General features: G+C 43.1%; 3 protein-coding genes across 3 annotated transcripts; all 3 read right to left on the bottom strand. All coding sequences in view use genetic code 11, as the record gives it.

Annotated features, from left to right (window-relative positions):
• Positions 1–2,091: 2,091 nt before the first annotated feature.
• On the bottom strand, positions 2,092–15,979 carry EGR_09763 (Vacuolar protein sorting-associated protein; the record flags this gene model as incomplete). Its single annotated transcript, XM_024499012.1, has 7 exons — positions 2,092–2,375; positions 6,545–6,621; positions 9,318–9,366; positions 10,724–12,552; positions 12,825–12,919; positions 15,027–15,107; positions 15,926–15,979. 7 exons carry the CDS (start codon positions 15,977–15,979, stop codon positions 2,092–2,094), a joined length of 2,469 nt encoding a protein of 822 aa, XP_024346582.1.
• A 3,418-nt stretch (positions 15,980–19,397) lies between these two features.
• On the bottom strand, positions 19,398–22,057 carry EGR_09762 (Breast cancer type 1 susceptibility protein; the record flags this gene model as incomplete). Its single annotated transcript, XM_024499011.1, has 6 exons — positions 19,398–19,445; positions 20,145–20,258; positions 21,617–21,675; positions 21,708–21,796; positions 21,828–21,956; positions 21,993–22,057. The coding sequence occupies 6 exons, from the start codon at positions 22,055–22,057 to the stop codon at positions 19,398–19,400; spliced, it is 504 nt and encodes a 167-aa protein (XP_024346581.1).
• A 1,932-nt stretch (positions 22,058–23,989) lies between these two features.
• Positions 23,990–25,952, bottom strand: EGR_09761 (LanC-like protein; the record flags this gene model as incomplete). Its single annotated transcript, XM_024499010.1, has 4 exons — positions 23,990–24,181; positions 24,255–24,578; positions 25,670–25,806; positions 25,904–25,952. The coding sequence occupies 4 exons, from the start codon at positions 25,950–25,952 to the stop codon at positions 23,990–23,992; spliced, it is 702 nt and encodes a 233-aa protein (XP_024346580.1).
• Between the last annotated feature and the right edge of the window lie 53 nt (positions 25,953–26,005).

The following is a 26,005-nucleotide window of genomic DNA, read 5'->3' as shown; positions in this document are numbered from 1 at the left end:
CTGTGTCCTAGCAGTGGTGGTGTTTTTTTAGTTCAAATCATTTTGTTTCCTTTCTTACTGTTCTTTGTTCTCTCTTGCGTATTTAAGTTTTTAGCCATTGATTCAGTGCAGGTTGGTTAGAAATTTTGACAGCATATGTTCTTATTTTGAACAGAAGCTACATATTCCAATGTGTCTGACCAATAAGAGGTTAACTATGTTATCTAACAGTTTGGCAGCTTTGCTCGCTGTACGGATGGCATTGTTTAGAAAGTAGTCATCTTAGTGGCTTTTGAAGTTGAAACTGCCTTTACGTGATTTCTCAATCAAGTACTATATGCTGGTAACTTATTTAATCCCCGATTTCGGTTTTGTTAAGGGAGATCTTTGAGGCCACACTTTCCTTTTCGGGATTGGCCTTTATTTACACATATTCGACTGCAACAGCTCTGAAGCCAGTAATAATTACTCTCGGCTCCGTGTTTTTGTATAGGTAACTAAAAGTTGAAGTTTGCATAAGCTCAGTCATTTGTAAGTAGTATAATACTATAGTTACCATTAGAGGTGTTAAATTCTGGGAATTGCATCCTTATGTGCCACAAAAGTTGGTAGCATCCTTACTCTGGCAATGTGGCTTGTCACATTTTCCCCAAGCATTTGATTAAAGGGAAAAAGAAGTATTTTCTTAATTCAAAGCTAATCTGCTACCATCGCGTTGATAGGATAAAGAATAATTTTTTTATCGCTGCGTTCATAAAAGCGTTTCAGTAATTTTCGACTTTAAGTCTCTAGATTGTTAAAATCAACTACCCTCCTATTTCATGGGAATGCTTGACGTAGTACGTAAATCCTTGTCAAATAAATATAGTCTTATTCAAAACAAGTTAATTTATTCAATAGCACCCGGGGTCCTCCCTGAAGACGGAAGAAGACACAATACTAGGGCGGAATATGTATTGTCGATTTACGGAAGGGCTGAGGGTCTACAGGTTTGGCTTCGAAGCTGGGACACCCTAGCAAGGTATGATGGCGGAGCCTAAAGTGGCTTGTTACCAAAACCTCGAGTTAAATAAACAGTCAAAGCATTACATAGCCGGGCGTCGCCCTTAGTGCACCTCTTGGCCCATCTCTGCTTGCACCGTTACAACGGAGTCGGTGCTTAAGAAAACATCCACTAACCAAGCCGCACCAGTCATCCAATTTGCGCGCAATGGAGATATTTGACCGCAACGTCACTGTGTCCTGTTGGCGACTCCTATGGATCTTGGGTTCCGTCTTGTTTAAGAGTTGCATTAGGGATGGGGAATGTGTAGGCTATTACGCATGTCCGTCTCTAGCCATAAGAACACTGCCAAAGGTAGACTTCATTACCAACCCTTCCGTTGGAGGACGTCACAGATTCTCCCATCCGCAGCCTATGCCCTTCCCCCACCACTTTAAAATGCAGCATTTAATAATGAATGTGAGGGTAGTTGTCCTATAAGATCGGGTTCGCTTTCCACTGCCGCCAATGTAGCGCCCAGAGTATTCCCCAAATTCAAAAGAAGGCATGATTTTGCAGAAGTACAAAAGAATTGAGGGGCTACTGGCATGGGTCAGGCCGAAGTGCCCATCAGAAGTGCGAAGGTGGGGCCTTAAGTACCCACGAAACCAAAAGGAGTAGTTTAACCAACAATCATTCCATTGCAAGTAAGTAATTGATCCACTTATATGAATAATTGGATTGAATTCGGAAACGTTTAACGGCCCTGTGCAGCGGAGGAAAAGTTAGGAAAAATTTAATGCTCATTATTGTGAGGAAATACTTGTGGAAGTCATTGCACACACCATTTGTGTTGATAACTTAAGGTTTTCGTCTCTTTTTAATCTTGAATGGAGTGGTTAGCGCTGCATCTGAGTGTTAGAACGTAACATGATTATTTATAGTCCCATGACCGCTGTAAAGGTTGGTACACTTTGCAAAGATAACGGAGGGTCAAACTTCTTAAATGGATGCTTGAGCCATGGGAACTCTTAAAACAGTGTTTAAAATTATCATCTATTCTGAGTATTTGTTAAATTAGGCCAAAGAGAAAGCACAAACCGCCGGATCGATCCATCGGTTTCGTACACTTAGTCACGTGCATTGAACTTTGGAAGGTAGGTCAAAATTTTACTAGTGACCTCAGGAGAATGTAGATTGTGAAATAAATTATTTGCGTGACCTAATCCATTGCATAAACCACTAGGAAATTTGCACTCAACCAGTGAAAGGATAGCAATGTTTTTTGGTTCTGTGAGTACATTGGTTTGGTGAGAAATCAACCTGGCAGGATGGTGGAGGACGAAAGAACTTCTTTGTATTCTAGATGATTTCAATACAGAGGTTAAAACAGTGGTGAGCCAATTCCAGATATCTTTACAATTTCAGCAATGCTAAATCTCTTATACCAAGAAGTGAAACGTAAAGTCCTTATTAGATGTACAGTTGACCCACTGAAGGGAGAGATAATACTTTCAACCATGAGGCCACAATCAGCAGCGTTGTTTATAGCATGCTGTTCAAATGTACTATCTGCAATACTCTGGTTGTTGGTTTTACCCTTCGTTTTGGTTACACGGTGACTGAAGGCTTTGCTTTTGTAGTTCTGCGCGTCAGCACTGCATATTCTGTCTTCTTTGAACTTTGAACTTACAAATGGTGAACCCCAAAAATTTACGTTCGTTTAGCTGTAAAATTTTCATCTTAGGTACGCATAGAAAATGAGCGGTCAACAAAGAATAAATTAAGTCATAGTTCATTAGCTACGTTTGGTAAGGAATTACATAATTTTAGATTATGGCATCTTTTTGGGTTATCACACTTACTATCGGCGCGGGTAATGTTACAGCCATTGTCATATGAGGCATTTCCTTATTTCCTTTTTTACAGGAGATGGATATGTGGGTATAGTTTCACTTCCTGGACAGAATGGAGTAGAAAGAGGAGCGGAGCAGAACTAGGGGAAGAGTAGAGTGGAGTCTACTGCGACGGATCAGTAGTACACGTAGCGACAATCCACCCATCTTGGTATTCGCTGTCATTGGCGCAACTGCCACCACTACGACCTTTACCGTGACTATGACCAATGTCACTCCTCCACTATACTCCACCCGCCTCTTCTCTCATCTGCTTAACATCTCAAGCCTTTACTAATATATTTTGAAATACACCGTCTCTTTACTGCTTGGTTAAAAGGGTAATCTATTTCAAAGAAGTTTTCTAAGGTTAAACTTAAGGTTGGGAAATTCGGCTGAAATTCCCAACTTTGTACCATCTTAGAGGATTTACAAATCAAAATGCGTAGCATTTCAGATCTTTCCTAGACTCGTAATAAGTCATACCTATGTGAAAAAATAATTTGTTATCAAGTCATGGTTGGTAGTGCAGTTGAGAAGGATATCACTAGGATATATTTGGGTTGCTATGTTTTTAGAAAGAAAAGACAGAGAACTAAAGTAAATGCATTGGATTCGAAGGTCCTGTTTAGGTAATTGTGTCATACCTTTTCGGATAAAAGGCGACCTTGTAACAGATGGGACAGCATCGGATCCCGAGGAGGGAACGCGATTTGAACATTAAATAAAGAGTGTTCTTATCCAACTAGTCTGCTTACTTTAAGGGCCTGAAGGCGGTGGTGGGAGGGAGAAGCATCGGTCCTATTTCATTGGCCCCTTAAACTTGATTGATTGAAACAATGAAATCATCACTTTTAAAGAGTAAGGAGATAACAAACAGACAAGGCTTTGCAAGTCAATTTTAGAGAGTTTAGTAGAGCTCCACTCTCTTATAACTTCCCTACTGCCCTATCGTTGCATATTCAAGTTGGTTGTAGTTCTTTTTTTTTACAAAAGACGCGGTGCCAAGTCCGAATCATTTGAAAGTTTGGAGAAGCCCATTATGGTGCTGTCGACGGTGCTAATATGAGGATTACAATTGTGGAACCCAGATAGACGGCTAGGTATGCCAGAAATCAGAACAAAGGTGAAAGGAGGAATGGGTGCACAATGTTAGCCCTCTGAATCTACTCTCAATCTTGCCTTTAACAAATTACTTATAGCCTATATTCTTTCAGGTTCATGTTAACACAAATGGAGAATGTTATAATAAATGCGCTTGTTGTGTAGCATTATCAGGCCTTAGGGAATATGAAGACGATGAATGCCTTCTCCCCTACCTTGCCACCACCTCCTCCAATACAGTTCATAAATTGGATGAAATTCCCGCCACAACGGAATCACTCAAATGCACCTTAAAATTTAGGATCACATGCCTTTTCCTTTAAGTGAGAATTCAATGACTCATGCTCAAAACTTGTGGGTGGGCTTTAGCACGAGGAGACAGGGTACTAAAAAGGGAGGCTGAATGAAAATTTGGTATTTTCTTGAACTGTATGTTGAATTAAGCGGACTTGGCAGACTCGGTGCGTTGCACCCCGTTTCGGCAGCATGGTCTGTTGGCCATGACTATAGTCTCCTCACCACTTGCCTGTTAATGTCGAATCTTTCCTCATGCTAACATGACAGTGCGACTTGAAAACATGGGTTACAGTAACAAAAGCCAAGTAGTCATCAGTAACAAGCACCTTGGCACTTAGTGGGAGTTTAATTTCACGCGGACTGTGAAGTCCAAGGCTTAAAAACACTTAAGTATTTATTTAGAATCATTGTAGTCTAGTAAATCCAATGTTCCGACTTCTCAATACTTGTAGGTAATCAACATTCCCCGGAATTTGCATTTAGGCTTTATGTGTTCAATGAGATATGGTCATTTATTATATAGAAATACAAGGAACACAGATACAGGCACCATAAAAACAAATATTCTGCTGTTTGCAAGTTTGGCCTAGCAAAAATAATGAGGTTTTACGCAGAATCTTTTTATGGACACAGACCTGTAATACGATAGTGGTTTATCCCTCGGTTTTGGTGAGGCGCAACTTTTGTACTTCGGATTAGCCCCCCTGTACCCCGCTGGGTGGACTGGCCTTTTGGGCCATGCCAATAGCCCAGACACTTTCTCCGTGCTGAGTATATATATTCTGCCCGAGTATTTTGTCTTCTTTCGTCTTCAGGGAGTCTTGGGACGCTACATTGGTGGCAGCGGAAAGCGAACCCGATCTTGAAAGACATGTATCCTGATTTTCCACTTCTGCGTGATAAGCCTTAGTGGGACGGAAGAAGTACATATGCTACGGATGGGAGAATGGTGATGACTCCTAACAGAAGGGTTGATGTTGACGTCTACCTTCGGCATCTCCCCCAGTCCCGTGTTCTGCAGAAAAGCTATTAGCAACTGAAACGGCACTAGCCGTGAACCATCTGGAAGTTTCGTTACGGATTTCCCCTACCGTCCCCCATGGGCCTGTTTTAAATCTTGTATTCCCTTATTCAAATCTGCTTTTAGGCCAGTGTTCCCGCATCTCTCTATGGACACACATGATGGCTGGCGCAGTTCCCCGTCCTGAATGAAATCCCTAAACCGGACGAAACCCCAGACCCAGTCAAGCTGCCAAGAGGGATCAGTGACGTTGAGGTCAAGTATCCCTTCAGTTGCGCGCTAATTTGGTGACTGGCACGATTGGCTCGTGGGTGTTTCTTTACTGCACCGACTACGTTGTAATGGCTGACGCGGGAGGTTGACCTGCGGGAGCGCCGGGGACGACGCTCAAAAGAGGAGGGAGGCTATGTAATACGATAGTGGTTTATCCCTCGGTCTTGGTGAGGCGCAACTTTTGTACTTCGAATTAGCCCCCTTGTACCTCGCTGGGTGGGCTGGCCTTTTGGGCCATGCCAATAGCCCAGACACCTCCGTGCTGAATATATATACTCTGCCCGAGTGTTGTGTCTTCTTTCGCCTTAGGGGAGTCTCGGGACGCCACAGATCAGGTACTAGTAATTAATGCCGATAAATTTGTTCATTTGCCCAGCATTTTTTCGGAAAGTGTAATTGGCATATAAACTATAAAGTACAAAAAAAGTAGGTGAAAAAGCAGGACATCAACAGAAATAAACTTTAGATTTTCAGGCTAGACACTGACTTTAATTTCAACAATAAGACAAAAAATAACATACAGTAACTGATGTCATTTTGTGCCAACGAGATGGCATGTACCAATCTAATGATAGCACTTGAAAAATCTCATTGCTTTACTGGACTACGAGAGTATGGTTCTACGGGGAGGACTTTGGGTCTCAGCTCTTCCACTTATCGCCGTTCCATCACTGACCCCGTTGTGCACAATGGAGCCGTCAGATTACTCAAGTGAAATTCAAGAGGACTGGACAAATAGAGAAAACAGTGAAACAATATGCACAAGCCTGAAGACTGTTGTAGAGTTCCTAAACCGATTCCACTCTTCATGCCGTACAAGGCTAGCCGAAATGGACAATCGTCTTAAGACGCTCGAACGCAAAATGGACCGCCTCGATGCGCATACTGCATACAACGTGACTATACAAGAACAGATTCGACGGAACGCTGCTACCTGAGTTCTCCTTTTGTTTGAGTTGTCACTGTCATTATACTCGTACTTGACGGGATTACCTTCACAGCTGATTTCCCCTCCTTGTATGCATTTATACGTAGGACTGGCACCTATTGGATTATTATTTCTTCCTATTCTTTCAATAGTTTAAAATTAAACAACTCCACATTTTGTACAGGTGTTTGACTGTAGCTTGTTTAATATAGCTACACATATTGCTTAGGCCATAATGGTATCCGAGTATTCCTTGAAGGCGCTATGGGATGTACAAATCCGAGTGAAAGTTTATTATGAATGCACGAAGTGGAGCGCCAAGTCATTGAAATGATGTTCGGAATTGACAGAGACATGCCCGTGCCAACCTTTGAGTAAAACAAATATCACTTGCGGAGTGTTGGAGTGAGCTCTGAACTTCCATAATGGATAGGTGCTTTGGGGTGTCTGTCGTAAATGCACAGAAGATTTGGGAGTGTAGTACGTTGGATCAGTTGATTAGCCAATAGCAGAAAAATGAGTTGGTCAGCGTGGCTAGCCTCATACGCGAGAGGTACCATTCTGCTTCTTGAATTTCTTGCAACTGGTTCCGTTTTGTTCGTTACAGGGCTTTGGGTGCATTACCATTAGTCACAGGGTATGAGCAAGGATGTCAGGGCAAGAGTGCTCTTCATTCTTGCATTATTTGGAGCGCCTACCACGGATAGTTATCCGCATATGCCCTGAACATACTCCACTGCCGAGGAAATTACATCAAGGAGGAAACTATTCTAATGGTGCCGATGGTACTTCTATGCTGTTATTCCAATAGTACCTGGCATCGTGACCCCACGAATCCGGCTACTCATGGCAGCTAACTTTCCTCTACAATGCTTTGGCATAGCATATATCTAGCGGAAAGTATGACTATCCTTCTTTTGGAGTGCCTTCGCCAACAATGTCGCCGGCAAGTGTTACCGAGCGGGAATCTGAAAGTGGGTGGGGACGAGCCAGTAAGCCTTGAACAAGACGCGCACCACCAAAGCCAAGTCGGGAAACTGAAGAAGCCTAAGAAGCCTTTAGCATGCTTTATTACTTACACCACTCATAGAAAAGGGGAAATATCAGCATCATTAACATAATAGACTATAAATTCGGCCATACGTGCATTAGGTAATTATGTACAAAAGTAGCTAGGACCGGTCGTTCAATCACCATCCGAGTCGGACTTACTGTCGGATGAGTTGCTACTGGGAGAGTCACTGTCCTCGCTGTCATCACCAGACTTCGAGCGGTATTGTAACAGCGTGGACAACTGGCCACCGTGATGATTGAGGAGTTGCCCCGTCTCTGTCATGGGCCGTTGCAGCGTGCTTAAAAGCTCGGCATGAACGGCTGGTAGGTCACCGAGGGTGGCGTACTTTTTCACCTCATCTCGAGTCATTAAGCGGTGTTGAATCATACCGCCTGGGTGTTTAACAACGCCGTTAGCAAACAAAAGCATTAAAGCTTACAAACAATACATCCCGCAATGAATTGCACGTACAGTAATGGATCTCTTTTTTCAAGTTATAAAAGACCTTCGAGCCAAATGAGAACTTTTGATTTTAAGGGTCTGAGGCAAAAGAGGATGAGGTGCAAATAACAACGCATGGTGCACGATGAAACAAGCTTCTTGGCAAAGAAGACGCCAAATTCAAACTCACTAATATCTGCAGGAACGTTTAAGGCAACCGTACGCCTGTCAGTAACGACCCCAACTATGGTGGTTCATAGTTCACAACCACGCCAGACACCCATTTATTCTTTCAAACGGTCAACCAGTATGTGAAATGCATGTATGATGCTGGGAGCTTGATCCTCACATCACCTGCGGGCATGATGAACACAACGCAATCGTTGACAAAGTTCGAAAGAGAGTTAGTACACAATAGGTACCTAGGAGGTATCAGGATGGTTCCGGCGTACTGACAAATATCTACATGCTGAGGACGATCATCAGGCTAGGCAGAATCCGAATACCATGGTAAAAAAAGAGGAAAGTACTTACTACTACTTGGACAGTGTTAATTTCTTGCCCTGTGTTTGGCAAACTCAGAAGCGACAGCTTACCTTTAACACTAATAGCATATTAAATGATTAAATATGAAATCACCACTTTTTGATTAGAGGCAAGAAACGGTGCAATTAATTGAAGGTTATGCAACCTGAACATATATCGACCTAAACGATAGTCCTGAAACCCAAAAGGAAACATGGGCGACTAGAAGCAACGATTTTGAAACGGGGATTGTTGACAAGCTGGTGCTGGGCGAAATCTCAAGGATATTGCCACAGAGATGGTCTAGTGGAAAGATTGACAGAAAGGTTCGTATGTGCGAATGCTAGAATGGATTGAGATACTCAAGAAACACATTTGAAAATCGTTTAAAGATACATTAGATACAGGGTCTAGTAAACATCGAAAGGGTCCTGATCTAAGACAAGATTGGTGCAATTTATTAAGTGTTATTTAAACTAAGCTGCTGCTGGTTACAATTTTGTCATCTTGACGATGACAACGACGAAGCTAGAGGACGACAGCCGGTTGTTCCTCGATGGAAGACAGTGTTCGTAGCTTGCCGGGTCGAAACGCTTAATTAGGGCCTGCAATAAAGTAGTTTACTACTTGACTTCGACAAGTACTAAAGAGTAGGCAATTACCAAATTCATCTATTGTATTTCTTTTTTGATAGACGGTGTAGCATTGTCACATGAAAGATTTGATGACCGAACTCAACTGTTTGCCCTCGAAACTTCATTTTTTCCCTTTTCGTCTAATCAGCTGCAAAATCTAGACCGAAGAGAGCTACCTCAAACCTTGTTGCTGTTTCACGTCTATCTTCATATCCACTTGCTTCTGTTGCAACTTTCAGATCAGTTATGTTATCCACGGCTCAGGTCTTCCACGTGGTTCATTTCCACAATCGAAATCACATGCTAGAGAGTAACTTTCAAACGAAAAGCCAAAGTACGATGTATGGGTTTGTCAGCCAAGTTCTCGCCTAGCTAAACACTCCATTTACCAACATTTGCAACCATTTTTCTCTTCTCAAGACAGCAGCTGGTGCTTTTCCACACCATTGGCAGCTAAGCAGCGTTACACAAACATCGGGAGTTTATAAAGAAAGGATACTAAAACAGCACCTACCAAGAAGAACGAGGAATCGTGTTCGACCCGTGATGGACAGCGCCGTTGCACACAGTTGTGGAGTGGGATCACCAAAGAGATAGAGATTAGGAATCGGCTCCTTAAGTACCGTATCCACAAAAATTTGCCACTTTGTCCCTCTGGCAGCTTCTCTGAATAGTTATTTTTGAATACAATTCGACACAACACAACTAGTAACATCCAAGTCTGCAAAACCCGCAATTCCTCACTTCAAAACAAGTAAATGTAAGGTAAAAAGCCAGAATCAAATTAATGACTAATTACGTTTAGTAATTGCTTCGCACGACAGTATTCTGGGTGCCTAAATTAAGACTAAACGCCGCGAGAAGACGCTTACTTCAGAATGGCCATAGGAAATCGCCGGAACTGCAGGCCATTCTCAAAAAGCTTATTTTTGACCGGCATCAGTTCCCATGGGAAACAGAAGAGGGGTTGAAAAATGAGCACCATGCGTCCATCAGCCTTGTCGTAGAATTCCGTTTTTGCCTTTCTGATGAGAAAACTTCGATAAGGATTTTGCTCAATCTGAAGAGTAAAAAAACAGAAGTGTCGCCACTTTGCATTCATAATTAGAAAAATCCTTTAAAACCATTTTATACTCTTTTTTGGATTTCTTCCCGAACCATGATATACTTCTCCTGACGACTGAGCGTCGGCTTCCGATAGATGGGTTTCGTGACCTCCCGGAATAACCGCTGTTCCAGAGTACCTGGAGAAGGAATATAGCGACATCGGAAGGGCTGGCGAAAGGACGCACAAGAATTCGCCAGGAGACAGCTTCGAGTGTATGTGGATGCTATCGCCTAAAGCAAACATTCCATAAGGTGCTCGAAAACACTCTTCAAGATCAGTACCCTCAAATCAACCAGTTACTAATCGGAGAAAAGGCTGCAGGCACAACATAACGTGATTTACTTAAATACAGACAACAGATAATAATACTGACAAGATAACAAAAATGAAGTATTGGGTTAATGAGATATCACAGTTGGTAAGAAGAAATAAGAACTAAGAGAAAGAATCTAACGAAGAAGGGAGTATCGCGCATTTTTACCAGCCGGTACTTTCCTTAACTTGGGTAAACCCAAAGAGGTTGGAAATCGATTTGACGTTGATCTTGGACCCGGAACAGTCTCCACATCCTCCGTTTGCAGCTCTGAATGAGACATCAAGCGAAGCTGGTGCAAGAATGACTCCGAATTATGCACAGTGGTACCACCGAGCACAACATTCAGCCCAGGCGTTGATGATATCAACTTATGCACAGCAAGTGACTCCTCGTATGTGGCACCACCAAGGATAAAAACAACGATTTTTTTAGCAGGTAAGGAGGACGGACTTCCTTGTCCACAGTCCAGCGTTGGGAAGCCTGACTCCTGCAGTTGGCCCTGAATCAACTCGCGTAAGATATCGACGATAAGGGGTTCGTGTTGAGTGTAGACATTCTCAACGTTCTTCCGTCCCTTGACTAAACGTTTGGTAATTGAGGCGACGGCATTTGTGGCATTGGAGACAGAGGGACTAGAACTGACATCTCGAACGGCAGAAAGAAGGTCAGAGGAGGCCACACGTTTCTGACTGCTCGGATGGTCGCTAAGATGCTCAATCACACGAACGTCGTCCTTGGAAACACCACGTTCGATAACAGCTGCGGATAGCATAGAAATTTCTCGAAGGTTCAGCTCATAGCGAAGAGCGTATAAGATGACCAGACGAAGAGCATCCGCATTCTTAATACGGGGATCCGATACCAAAGAACGGATTCGATTGTAACTAGTAGAATGGTTATTTTGACAAACAAGTTCCTGTTCTACTTCGCTTATCTCTAATAGTGAGCGACTTTTGACGATTTGAGATAAATCTGATACAATAGCAACGTGCATCTCAACAGTTCCAGAGGCCTTCCGAAAGTCAGGGTAGTTTTCTAGCAGACCCTTGAGATCGGAAATTGACTTAGCGTTTTCAGCGTCCACCTTTTTAGTGACTTTCTGAAAATTCGCCACCAAATTCTTGATGGCCTGGCCGATCTCCCCAAAATTGACATACTGATTTGTCTTAAAGAAATCATCGAATTCTCGAGACAGTGTTAACTCAGACATCTTATCTGGAGCGCCTGCAGAAGTGTGGAGGACGACTCGATTATTCTTAATTCCAATAAGCTCGTGAATCATTGCTTCGTAGGTCCACTGGGTGAGGAGAGGTGTAATTTGGTCTTGACGTCTGTCAAGAATGAGGAGAACTGGAAGGCGGTCCGGTTTTCGGAAATCGAATAAATCAGTCTCGCGAGAGCAAAATGACCGAACAGATTCGGCCAAAACGCGGCAATGATCAGAGGACTGCTGGTATCGAATTTGTGGCAACCACTGTAGAGTAAGAAGTACAGCTGTAATCGCAAGAGATGAACGTGAAAGTACCTCAGGAATTACATCAAAACCTTGGGAAAAGCAAATAGGACGCTCGATCGCGAAGAGATGCGGTGAGAGTGCAAGAAAATCGACAAAGTATTCCTGGACCTCCATAACAACTTCATGAATGTCAGCTTCTGCAAGCTGTTTGAGTGATTGCTTAGACAAGGCATGACTGAAGAATAAAAAATAGGATGCATATTTTGGCGACTTGAGCTCTTGAGATATCAGTGTCACATTTTCACTAGTGGGTCGAACAAAATAAACTCCAGTGAGGTGATTTAAAGATTCCCTGGTGGATTTAATGCGTTCGACGAGAAAGATGTCCCTCTCCATAATTTCCGAAAATGCCATCGTGACGCTTAATATTACCAATGTTTCCTCATCCACAATGAGAACTTTCATGCCAGGAGGAACAGCAAACATTTTTGAAAAGTACGCACGTACGGACTCGTAGATATTCATAGCTTTGACTTCACTTAATTATGAGAAATGCGATAATAACATATAATTTAATCAGCCCACACCGTAGACATTCAAATCCAACGGGAGATACCTGATCTGTCAAAACTGATTCATAGGCTGTGACTGCCAATACAATCACCAAAAAAATTAGTTAAAGTTGAATGGACAACAACTTGCTTTATATTAGTAGCCTTAATTACAATACTTACGTAAGCATATATCACCCAACACTAAATTGCAACAATAATTCATCACCCTATTTTGCCTTAGAATCTTATAAATCACTCAAAGTTTAATATAAATATACAAATAAACCTCAATTTTTGCAAGTTTTCTTTTGCGAATATGCAAATTAAGGTAGTTTTAGGCCGAAGTATTGCCTATTTTTTAATATGCATGCAATAATCTGTGTACGTTCTAAATGTGTTTATTCACCACATTGTTTTTGCTAAAAAGTTTCGATAAACCTCTGATTTGCATAGTCTGTTTGCGGTTATTAAGCATCAGTGATCCCAAAAACACGACTGTCTGGTTAACCATCTCGCTATGCTATTGTAGCGACTCGAGACTTCCCTAAAGACGAAAGAAGAAAAGGACTTGGGCAGAATGTGCATTGTTGACCTATGGTAGGGCTTAAGGCTATTATCATGATTGGCTCAGAGACACCCGGGCAAGGATTCAATGCCGGAGACCCAAGTGGCCCATTACCAATACCGAGATTAAAACGTACAATTGAAGGGTTGCACTATAAATAACAGTGACGAAAAGCCCCCGCCGGCATCTGGTAATCAGGGGGACTCTATCTTTATCCGTGTTTCGACTTCTGGGCCGTCCGATTTTTTACTACGGAGCTCACTGCTTGAGTCGTACGTCAGATGCAGTAGTCTTGCCTCAGAGAGTCCAAAATGCTTTCACATGTGGTCGCACAACGCCATATGCAATGAGAGATAATTGTTATCCTTGGTCCAATACCGACGAAGAAGTCGTATGACCCCTGCAAGACGGCATTATGAAGTGCATGACAGTTTCAGATGAAACAGCGACAGCTCGCATCGGCTATTGAGCTCAGGGACCGATCCCTTGAGGCAAGTGAAAGCCGTAGTCTAATTATCTACTTTTAAACAACGGAGCTACTTCGTCTTGTCAACCCTACGATACAACTGTGAAATGCTTGCGGGAATGACCGTCAAAGTATGCGAAAATCTATCCACCTCCACACTGTATTAGGTGTCATCGCCCGATCCATGCATTTCTACTTGGACCTCCCCCCACTTTTAAAACCATTCAGATGGGGATTTATGCATCACAGCTACGAATGACTACGCTCATGTACTTGAAGGCTTGTGCAGTTTGACCTCTCTTACGGTCTGATTCATCGCCAGTCGTAGTAGGCCAAAGATTTATTAATGACGCACAGAGGGGCCGAGGAGTCATGGGCCTGGCCGGAGGCCCATGACGTCGAATCGAATTACATCCAAGTGGCTAAACACAATATCGAATCACTGCACCCAAAACTTGCCTCACTATTGCAGACAGTAACTAAACTCTGCTTTTACCACAATGCGCATTTCAACTGGATATGCAACTACCGTCTCAATGTCGGTAGCATCCAGTACTGCCCGACTTCAAAGCTGACGTTCAATAAGGGTAGGCTTGACGTCAAAACCATACTTCAGGTAAGCAGAAACCAAATACTGCACTTGAAAATAGACCAATGATTATTTATTTTAGTTTTGAACTAGGCACAATACATGCACACATGACAGAATAAAATAGTGAATAAATAAATGTCCAAACAGACCGTCGGAGAAGATTTTGCGTCCGTATGTGTAAGTGATTCTGGATCATTCCGTCGGATGGATATAATAAACTTTGCTCATTGGCAGACGCCGATAGACAGAGGCGCAGTTGAGCATCCAATTCAAATTGATTACTGGAATTTTGTACTTATTGTATATGTCTGCGAATAAAGACGATTAGGAAAACATGTTAATGAGGTGAAATTGAAATTTCTTGAACAAAGATTATTAGCTCGCGGCCTGATCTAAACCATAAAGTAGTGCTATAATACAGATGTGATTGACATGATTGAGCTAACATGGCCCTGACCTCCAAAGAGTCAAAACACCACGACATGAGTAGACGTCACGTAGGGGGATGCAAAACAGACAAGTGGATTAACGAGCCGTATTCTATGAAAATCACAACGACAATGATTTGGTAAAATTGTACATTGACATTTTTTAAAACCGCAGCTGACTTGGGAATGCACAACTACTTCCGTTGGTTAAAGGTTTCCTCCGGCTGAAGCGCTGACTAATACAGACGACTTAGCCCAGAAATCGCTTAATCTGGCAACACTTCCCAAATCCGTCGTCGAAACGCTTCTGCAAGGGAAATATCTTTTACCGGAATTAAGCGCTTTGCTCACAATTCCATGGACAAAATCAGTAAATAATATACAAATCCATCAGCAAATATGCTTACTTTATTTTTCATAATTTTGAGAGTGGACTGTTGCTTTACCGCAACCAACAACATGCTGTGCTTAAACAAAGGTATTTTTGTCTGATTTGGTAAAAGAAACAAATATTACGACTGCAAAGAGAGAAAGGAACGTTAAATAAGATAGTGGCACGCTCATGCAGCATCAACATCCGCCGCATTTATAGGTACCGCTCGGCTGTATCTGGCCATCAGAAGAAACAATTCGGCTATTCAAGTACTTATAGGCCTCCAAAAAATGCAACACCCCTGCACCCACCGATACAGTCATGTTTCTGAAATTTTGGCGCCGTGGGACAGGTGAAAATGAGGCACTTGGGGTTATTTTCGGTAGCACCAGTGGTGGTGGTGGTGGTGGAAACAACCTCGGAGGGGAAGAGAGAGGGATCGGCGATGGGAATACCGCCACCGGCTATAACCAGAGCCTCGAAGTCCTTTGGGTTAAGTGGGCTGATATCTCCAAAGGGACAGAGCATGAGGCCTGCAAAGGGTCGGCGTTGATCGGGGCACGAAACGGAGGCGGCAGGTCGATTTGACGTACCCAGCGAGGGAGGAACCGCCGAAACGCGCAGCCTTCCCCGACGTGGTCCCTCGTGGCAGTCACCACACATCGTGTCGCCTTGGACCTCAAAGGGCTCCTGAGACAAGAGAATAGAGTTTAAATGGCAGATAATCAAATTTGAATACTTTAACAAGCTAATTACTGTTACAAACCAAGATTAACGCTTGAACAAAATAGAAATGTGGACTCTCAAACTTGCTGCTTGAGAAGGCCATGCCTATGTTTTGCTTCTAGAGAAGTGGCAGCAAAAGAGACCGGTGCAAAGGCTGCTCCTGCCCAGTCCTTAATACTCTCACCTAAATCAACCCTTCGTTGATACAATACACTTTGCAGGGATAGCAACATTCACGAAGCCAAACCAAACCCACAGCATTTATTACCACCAAGAGGTAGCGTTTCCCCCACAGTACGCATTTACCGTATCATTTCTTTCCAACCCTACAACTGATTTTAATTTGAAGGGAGATCGGTTACAGCCAAAGACGAAGAGACCATGAAAAGCACTGAGGATGACACTTAAAGGAAGGAGGCCAAGCAATGAACTTTTATTTGACTACGCAAGCTTCTCGGTCATCGCGGGTTTTAGCAGCCATTGGTGGCATAAATACCCGCCCATCCTTGTAGATCTCTAGCCCTTCTATTTAATACAGGTAGACTATTTTCCTAAATTGGTGTGCCTCATCACACCTACGGGAATGGCATGGGGCGTAAAGAGACTTTTTTTGGTGGTCTTCAATTGTACAGCGAGGCGCATAGTTAGCCTAAGGCATCAGCAAATTGCTGAACAGTGGTTTGGCTAGGTAATCAATGTACGGCGAGTTGGAAGATAGTTCTAGAGGCACCCTTTCCAAAGGGCAACTTAAATCTTAACAACAAATATGGGTAGCGATGAACTGGAAGCTAAAATGGAAGCAGAAAAATAATCGTAAACTACGTGTTAATAGGCGGAAGGATTCAAGTAACGCGAATAATCCCAAATGGAATGGTGAAAAGGTTGATGAAAGTGTGAGCACAATACGATTATTTGCAAAGATAAACACGTAGAGTTGAGAAAAGTTAGCACACGCTGTGGACCAAGATGTGCAAAGATGGTTCGGGCACACTAACAAGGCTTCCCACGCCAAAGATGTCTTCTAGGCTAGGTGATAGGGTGAGTGTATAAAAGTAAATGTAGCAGCAGACGAACAGGGTTTCCACTGCTTAGAACATGATCGTTTCTATACTTATGGTTGGTAAACTTACAACGGAGCTTGTGTCAGTAAGACTACACCATCATAACTCACTTCGGGGAGGAGTGTCGCAGCCAGGAGGCACTTGCGAACCCAGTGCGTGCTTACCACCCACGCACCATTAAGGATGCCCATAAAGTACTTCAGCGTGCGTTGCGCCACCCGGGGTCGCGTCACTTGCGTCGCCATGACCACATGAGTCGTGCGATTCGACTCGAAGCTCGACATCTCCACTGCGTTGAACTGGCGGCAGAAACGACGCAGTGCGTTCTAGCAAGGCAGAAAGGTGAGCCGTTGGCCCTGAATATTCGTATTCGACTCAGCTCTGACATATTCACGCTACACTCACAACTTCTATTGGGGAGAGATTTGACCCAGTAATGAAGATAGTAGGCTGAGTGGATTCATCCTCTCGACTTCTAGGATTTACATTCTCTGTGTCTGCAATAAGGCTGGTAGATAAAAGCCGTGGCTGTGTGAAGGGTATCGTGTCAGCAGCAGAAGTGCAGGAGGGAGTTTGCGACAGAGGGAGTGCTTCAAAGGTAGCTGCTGTCACAGGCTGACTGCTCTCTACCCGAATTAAAGGGACTGATATTGCTTCGGTTTGAGGTGTTTCCATGGCATCCATGGGCTCATCACTTCTAACTTGAATTTCTCCTTCTTTCGTTTCTTCTTCATTCTGCGAGGAGGGAATCACGTCTAGACCCTCTTCCAACGCGTTCGAGTCTGGAATCTGGAATAAAGGGAGGGAAAGAGGCTGAGAGAAGTGCCCCCAGTGTTCGCCAAAGCGTGACTAATCCTGACGGATTGAATCTGCGGATGTGACTTACTGGAAATTCTAAGCTCAAGGCTGCATGGGAAAAACATTTAAAGTTTAGCTCGTAAAACGCTTATTGAGTCTTTGGATCAATTTGATCGACTAATTTTTTGCCACTGTGAAGCAACATTAACCAAAACACACTCTTCACCACCTTTCATTAATCAAAGTAAAGGAACCTTTGCGGATGGATCCAACATTTACCAAGTATCCAATCGTTAACCCGGCGATTAAGCATCTCAACTCGTTATGAAGTCAAATTTCTTTAAAAAATCTGTATCCATTTTCAAGCATTTTGACAAATTTTAGTATCTTGTAAAAGACTAACGTACCATATCAAGCTTGGTCATTTCTCGAGTTATCTTATCAGTTGATGAGGGGTGGTCAGAAGTCTTGTTCAAGCCATGCAGTGGAGAGAGGCCGGATGAGACGGGGGCAGGACAGGCGGCGAAAGTGGTGATGGTAGAGGATTCGCGTGGTGACGATGGTGAGATCACTTCCGCCTCTGACTCCTCCGTCGGCTCGGTGCCGGGGTTGACAAGTAGCTCTGCGTTCAACGACTCCTCCAGCAGTTGCTGCTCCAACCGCGATACTGCTTCCAAATCACTGCGGTTCTGTTGCTGTTCGTCCCGTTCCTTGAGATGGAGGTAAGTAGACAGGAAAAAACTGTTACGCCACTTAAGCGTGTATTTAGGGGAACAGGTATAAACAAGCTGCAAACCTAAACAATAGCCAAATATGCTGCCCTAAGAAGGTAGGGTTTCTCATATCCAAATTACCGTGATAATTATTTGGTTCGAAGCCATTTTTATCTCACCTTCTTACTAAATATGCACATATTTAAGGAAGAGGGAGACCCTGCTGCAGCACTCAAAATAATCGAGAATATGCCGACGTCCATTTCCCTTTAAAATAATATACTTTGAAGATACAGAACACCAAAGTAGTACTGCCCTGACCACAAGAATTGGAAATAGAGCACAATCATCATTTAATAATTTTTTTTCCAATTGAAACGATCCTCTGATAGCGTTCCAAGGAGTAGCAAATTTAATGGGAGATGCTCCCTTTTCCCAATTTGTTATAATGTAGGATTTGTTTAAGAAACTCACCACCAGCGTCACATATACTTAACGCTCCATACAGGCATATTCGAATCACTTAGCTAGCAGAAAATGAACAGAACCGAAAAAAGGAGCGTAAGCACGGACAGTTGGCGCCACATCAGACCCAAAAAAATGAGGACTTTTGCGACTGATTTTTTCACTAGAGTCCTGGCAACAAACGTATTAAGGGCTTATACAGACACAAATCGGTGCTTAAAGGTGTGCTATCTTGGCAGAACTTAATGAATCGAATAATTCCAATGCCGTAGAGATGATGAGTCCACATCGCAGGGACAATGCCAACTTAACTGGTCGTCACGCAATGGACAAAAACTTGAAAAACGAGTAAAATTACTAGGTCATGACTAAATTGGGTCAATGAACGAAAACGCGAAACCAGTAGGACTAGTGTATATTTTTGAAAATTGACTTGAGCCACTGACACGAATAACTCTCCTACCAGTGACGTGATTTGTGGATGATCCCAGCCTCGAGGCTAGAATGGATCAGAGTAGGATTCGTGCAGACTATGACACCAGTACAAAGCAAGATGGAATTAGACCCGCATATTGTAAGCATAGAAGAAACGGCTTGATTGTGTTAACAACAAGTACACAGTGGGTCAAAACAATGGTCAGATCAACTAAAACTGACAAAGTTGCCATAACTATCTGATTCAAAAGGTAACTTCAAAAAAGGCAAGAAATTCAGGAAACCTGAAAGACATCGACAGTTTATTGTCGCTAAGCTGATCTAATACTGATAAGAAATACCCCTTCTCTAACGGCAAGGCTAACAATATCATGCTTCATGCCATTCTCACGATGGTCATGCTCATGCATTGTTGTCATCACCTGCGACCCCGTCGCCATGGTCTGAAGCGGCGTCTCAGGGATGATGGGATTGGCGGCGGGCAGTGTCGGGGTCGGCTGGATGTCAACAGACTTAATCACGGTGGCGGGTAAACTCGAGGTATCGCTCGAAGAAACTGTTTGGGGACTCGGAGGTGTATCAAGTTTTCCAGCCTCCGCCTAAAAAAACATTAGTAGTAGAGCCAACAGCCTTTAACACTTTAGCTACCAGTTACATACGTGACACTTCAGTTCCCTTATCTATAACACTTTCTTTGCCAGTTTATAATGGAGGTCAAATCAAATCGTATCGCAAGCAGATTGTGAGAGTTCAGAAAGGCAAGAGAGTTAGAAGGTGGTCTCGATCTGAAGTTGATTACATTTGCTGGTTTTCAAGTTGGTGAGGAAATTAACAAAAAATGCAATGTCAACTGGTATTGCATTAGAAAAATAACACATCTAGGTGTTAGCAGCCAATTCTCTCATGATATTTTGAGAGTGGTCATGTCAAATAATGTCATTTTTAGTGACACACCTGTTCCTCACAGCTCAATTTTGAAGAAGAGGTGTTCAAACTGAACGATTGGGGCACAAGTGAGGGTTGGATATTGATTGTAGACGGTGTACCCTTTTCCGGTGTCATCGGAATCTACACAACAAAGCAAACCCAAATAAAATTGTCCAACTGAAAAAGAGATTGCTTAAAGATGGTAGTAGATTTAACAATACCTGGAGTTGGTTTGTTTCTTCACATCTCGCTGGATCACAGGGCTGACGACTGTTGAGTGAGATTGGAGGTACATATGAGGGCAGGGTAGTGACGGCAGAAGTCACTACTGCTGAGACGTCTCCCTGCCCTGTTATCACTTGGGGTGACTGTTGCCACAACTCGGGCCAATAGGCTCTCGAATCCCGAACAACAGGGTAGGGTATGGGGCTGGTTAAAACAGTAGCAGGATTTGAAATGAAAATAATCTTAGAACCACAATGAGAACATAAGAGCTCAGCTGTTTTCCCCTTCTCCGAGCCCTCAAACCAAGGACCCCTTGAAGGTAATATAAAGCGACAAACAGGGCCCAAATTGGGCGGTTGTACAGCTGTCTCAACAGGTTTGAAGGCGACCCTTGAAGAGGAGCACTTCTTCATCGAGCGGATGAGTAACTGCGTCTTCGACTGCCGTCCAAACTCCGTGCCCAAGCTCTTCAGGCGTGACCACGCGGGGCTGAAAACGTTGGCACTCGTAGGAGGAAGCGAAGTGCGCGGCTTCGAGGAGACCGGTGGAATGCGATACTTCTTCAAAAAGTGCAGGCGTGAGTTGTGTAGCCATGGAGAGTAGAGCTCGTTAGTTCTTCTGCGCTTCTTCCGTGTGGGAGTAGCCGCAGAAGTTGATAGGCGCTCACGCAACGGTGGAATGTCCGAACTCACCAATGAAGCGCTCGATTCGGAAGACTGGCTTTGATTTTGGCGCTTTCTACCGCGCGACAGACTCCGCAAAAAAGAACTACGTTTGAACGCGGAGGCAAGAGAGAGTTTTGAACCCCGGTGGCTGAAGTTCGGCTCATCTTCTCCATCCCTCGGAGGGCGTCTCATTGAGACACCACTGACATCGGCGGATTGTGCACGATTGCGCTTGTTCGAGAGATCAGGGAACTCGTCGAGTCTCATAACACTAGGCTCAATCAGGGGAGGAGTCTGAGTCATAGCGAAGAGTTCACAGGATAATGCTTCTTCAGTAGGCTTAACCCTCATGGGTTGTGTTAACTCGTCAATATTAAGGACGGACGCGCCTTCTTTGGAACGCATGTGATGCTTGAGAATACGAGCAGAAGTACCCAGTGCGATCGCCATTCGTTTGCTTGTTCGTGGTTGATCACGACGCGAGATTCTCTTTGTCATTAGCGAGAAGCCAGACTTTAAGCTGCTTATCCCAACAGTTTCTGAGCTTTTCGACTTTGCTTTAACAACTTTAGACTGGGTGTGCTTAGAAATGAGGAACAGTAAGCCTACCTGAGCTTGACTGAATTCTTGGCTTAGATGAAGTTGTTCAAACTTGGTCACAGGAACGACTAGACCCAAGTTTGGGAAAAGATGAACTTACATTCATTTTTGCTTTCCTCAACAAAATCGTCGATAATCTTCTTACCCACTGAGGCGATTTGCTTAAATTTTTCAGCCGAAGTGAGCGCCCTAACAAAGTGAAGAGAGAGAAAGTGCATACCTTTTTGAGATATCCTTATTGCAAATAGGGCATCTGATGGAACGTTTTTTCAGCATATATTCATCGAGACAAAATTCGCAAAAGATGTGTGAACATGGCGTGATCACCGGCTGTTTTAGGTCGTCCAGACTAGTATTTTGATATGATTAGAAATCAGTGGCTCACCATATCGGACATGATAGAGCCTGCTTGAGTAGAGTTAGGCACTGTTTAATTTCTTGAACTGACATGGGGACTAAAAAACTGCAGAATTTTCAGTAACCCGACTATATCATCAAGTTCTACATCTATCGAAACGATTAGAAGGTAAAAACAAAAACCCAACAATAGAGAAGAGAACTTTTGTAAAAATCAGCAATAAATCCGTGGACGAACACAAAAAATAATAGGGCCAAAGGTCAAAAGAGATGATTAGATATGAAGACGTATTGTAGGGAAAATACCAAAGTATATGAGACTGAGCCTCAATACTGCAAACGAAATAAACATTAAAAAGTTCACCAAGAACTTATCGGGCCTATCTACCCAAAATATACTAATGGTAGCGCTTCAGTTAAAGCGGTACAATACGACGGAGAGACTACTCCCTGCCATGAAACGTGTACAACCAGAACAAGAGAATATATACCAGCGTACCCCTCGGACAAGCCAATGAGCAAACGACTATAAGGGGTCAGGTGATTCAGTGTTCCCGGTCTTTTTAGGGGTAGTCATTAAGCATGCATTTAAAAAACTAAATCTTAAGCAGTTATAATTTAGTTTTATACTAAGTGTATTTTCAAGTTTTTTTTCGATTACTGACCGTCAACCAAATGGAATGATAGCGACCGTAAGGAATTTGTGGGTAACTTCTTAGACGAAAGTTGCAAAAAAGTTCAATGATCTCATGGAATCTTGTTTACTTATTTAATTTGTGGCTACAAAAACTGATGCAGTGCTTTTAGCATGGTTTTGTTAAACGGGTACTCCAGAAAACTCCCCAAAAATAGTTCAGATTGTAGAAAAGGAATATTTCTTTCCCGTTTGAATGTTTCGTTTTTATCATTGAGTATATTGCAAATTTAAAGCTAATTTGGTGAATAAAGTATGGCGCCCCAGGTCTTTACCGAAGATGTAATAATCGCCACCAAACAAAGTGCTATGTAAAGACTCATATTTTATAACACACAGAATATCTGAATGTTTACTATCATACTTTGGAGGCTAAATTGTAAATAGGGAGTATAACCTACGGTGATTGAATGCCTGCGTGGCGAAATGGAATATCTACATTCGCCGGACAATATGCTGTTCCTGTTTTTAATAGTTATTTTAGGGCATTATAGCCATCAAATTGAAAACATTTTTCTCTAACAATGAATATTGCTAATGAACTTCCTCAGGAGGGCTTTTCAGCCACTGCGTCAGCATGTCATTTATGCAGGTGCAATAGTAACTAGGCGCAGAACCACCCGAACTTAACCCTTTTATATTACAAAATAATTGAATCACTGCCTTACGTTTTGCCGGAAGGAGCGAAGCCGATTAACGCAGTAACTGATAGAACGTGAGGATTCCTTGCGACCTATTGTAGGCTGGATACTCTTGTACTTTTGACATGAGTACTGCCGTTCACGTAAATGCTTTACCGAAGCTACAAAATCCAGTCATATGCTTTATTTAAATATATGGTTTGTCAGCATATGAACCCTACTAGCGGGCAGAAGTTAATCCTCAAAGGTTAGCCTATGAGCTTAAACTTTTGAAATGACCGTATCGACGCGATGGACGGGGTATGGTCTGACCGTCCATCTACACAAACACGACCACTGGAGATCAACCAAGTGTCCTAAATCCAATTCTCTTACCAAATAATAACAGTCGAAGTTGCAGGGAGGATGTACGAGAGATGAACCCATCCCTCCTTTGATATCAAACAGTCCTCATTTGCGAAATTGAGAAATAAGGCGCACCTCACGTGAGTATGCAAAAAAAGCGACCCGCTAGAAGCTGAGCGTCCAGGGTCTAATAGCCTTATGCATAGGTCAGGAATTACTGATGGGAAAAGACCTCATGTAGAAGTCGTGAATGTGTACGACTAATCCGTATACGAAAAGATTAATTCCTACATCAAGATATTAAAAATTCACGCGGATAGTAGCACTAATGAAGAAATCGACCAATCACATGAGGAAATTAATGTTCAGACTGTATTGAGGACAAATGAAAATTGGCGGTCTGTCTTCCAAAAAGAGGTGAATTTGTGTCATTCGATTCCATTGAGCGGGTTTTTCAACCTGTTCAATGAAGCAATGGGAACTCTCCCTTCTCCGGATGGCGCATATCTGCCAAAAACGCAATCGCTCCTGCCAATCCTAATAGAAAGAAAAGGTATTTTTCACATAGACAAATAAACCGCGCTACTACTAATAATAATGAGTAGCACACCTTCGAACAGTGACAAAGGACGGTCTGGTGTTCTCTCAGCGTGTTTGAAGTAGTCCGTGCACCAGAGAGCAACCTGTAAGGAGAGGCGTTAGGTGGGAGACGAGAAAGAGAGTGAGGAGAGTAGGAGAAAGCGAAAGGAGAGCTCACAGCTCCAGCCATTTGGAGGTACTTCGTGTTACCGGTGTGCTGGTAGAGGCTAAGAAGGGCGTAACCGGAACCAGCGGATCCGTGGCAGAGGCCACAGCCCTTAGTGAGCAAACCGCGCTCCCATATCACCTCACCGCCCCGTTCCGCTCTCTTCAGATAGTCCTCCTCACCTGTTAACTAGAACAAGGCAACAAAAGCAAATCAGTAATTCTTTTGTCGCTAATTGACCAATCCACCTTTGGCCCATCTATCCATCAGTAGAACCCAAAGTGATCTATTCATTCTAGGAGCATTTGCTCATCCTAAATTTCAGCATTCATTCTTCCACTTTGGATCCATCCATTCACCCACTCACCTATCCTCAATGAAATAAAGAAATAAGCTACTGAAATCCCTTATTCGATCAGAAATACCCGGAGAACGGTAGAAACACAAGATTCGGGGAACAGGCTTAGTGAACTTATGTTTGCCATGCTCGCTTAAGCATTGCACATTGCCTAGTGCTGATAGTGGCCGAAATATGAATTTGCTTGACTCATTAACATTAAAACAGCTCCAGCCACTATTTTAAACCATCAAACAAGAATTGCTCATTTCACAACGGAATACTTGGACGCACGCAATGACAATTTGGTACCTTAGCAGGCTTGCTACAGGCACTAAATATACATAAAGCCTCAATTTTCTTACTTGGGCCCTGTGCCACAAATATGTGACATTGAGCATTTTTAGAAAATATGAAGAAGTGGAAAATATTTTTTGGTCCTAAATATAAGCTCTGTCGTGGAGCCGATGGCCAGAATCCAGAATATATGACTGAAAAGAGGAAGTTAAACAGATCAAAGAGGTTGGATGACTGAATTATAACATGGGAATGAAAAACCAGCTAGTGTAAAAGCCTCAAAAGCAATAACATAAACTCGGAAGCCATCGTTACCATACTGGGGTGAAGTTAGATAAAATGTCGAAACAGTTTGGAACTAAATATCCTCCCATTTATGGCGGTCATAATTATAAAAGGCATCACCCAGCATTATAATTTCATGCTTTCAGGCAGATAGTGCGATTAGACAAGATGTCATAAGTCAACATTAGCAGTCCAATTCTCTCACAAGACTTATGCCACATAGGGTCACGCCACAAAGAGATATAAGCTCAAACTGTAACTCATCACAATCACTGGCAACCTTCTTACTTCAATTCGAACCAATAAGTCGGACAAAAATAGGCTTGGCAGCCAAAGTGACAATTGGTCAGGCAAGACTCACCTTGTATGCGCAGAGCAACAGAGGCACAATACCGGGTGCACCATGGCACCACTGCACCAGACGGTCCTGGCCGATACTCGAGCCCAGACTAGAAGGCCAGTTGCCCGAGCTCAGCTGCAAACGCGCCAGCCACGTGACTGTGGGCAGGATCAGCGTCTCCAACGCATACTTTGGCAGAGCATTTGGCAACTTCTCGTGAGTCTAATGAGGAGTAAAGGTAGACAAGTCACTAACCATCGCTAGATTGGAGAGATTTATAGGCGTGCAAAAAAAGGAATGTCATCATGACGATATTATACGCAGTGCCAGAGAAACCCTACCACCAGTAGTAGCCGG

Source organism: Echinococcus granulosus (genome assembly GCF_000524195.1).
Source record: "Echinococcus granulosus chromosome Unknown EG_S00165, whole genome shotgun sequence".
Taxonomy (NCBI): domain Eukaryota; kingdom Metazoa; phylum Platyhelminthes; class Cestoda; order Cyclophyllidea; family Taeniidae; genus Echinococcus; species Echinococcus granulosus.
This window is presented reverse-complemented; position numbering and strand designations above follow the sequence as displayed.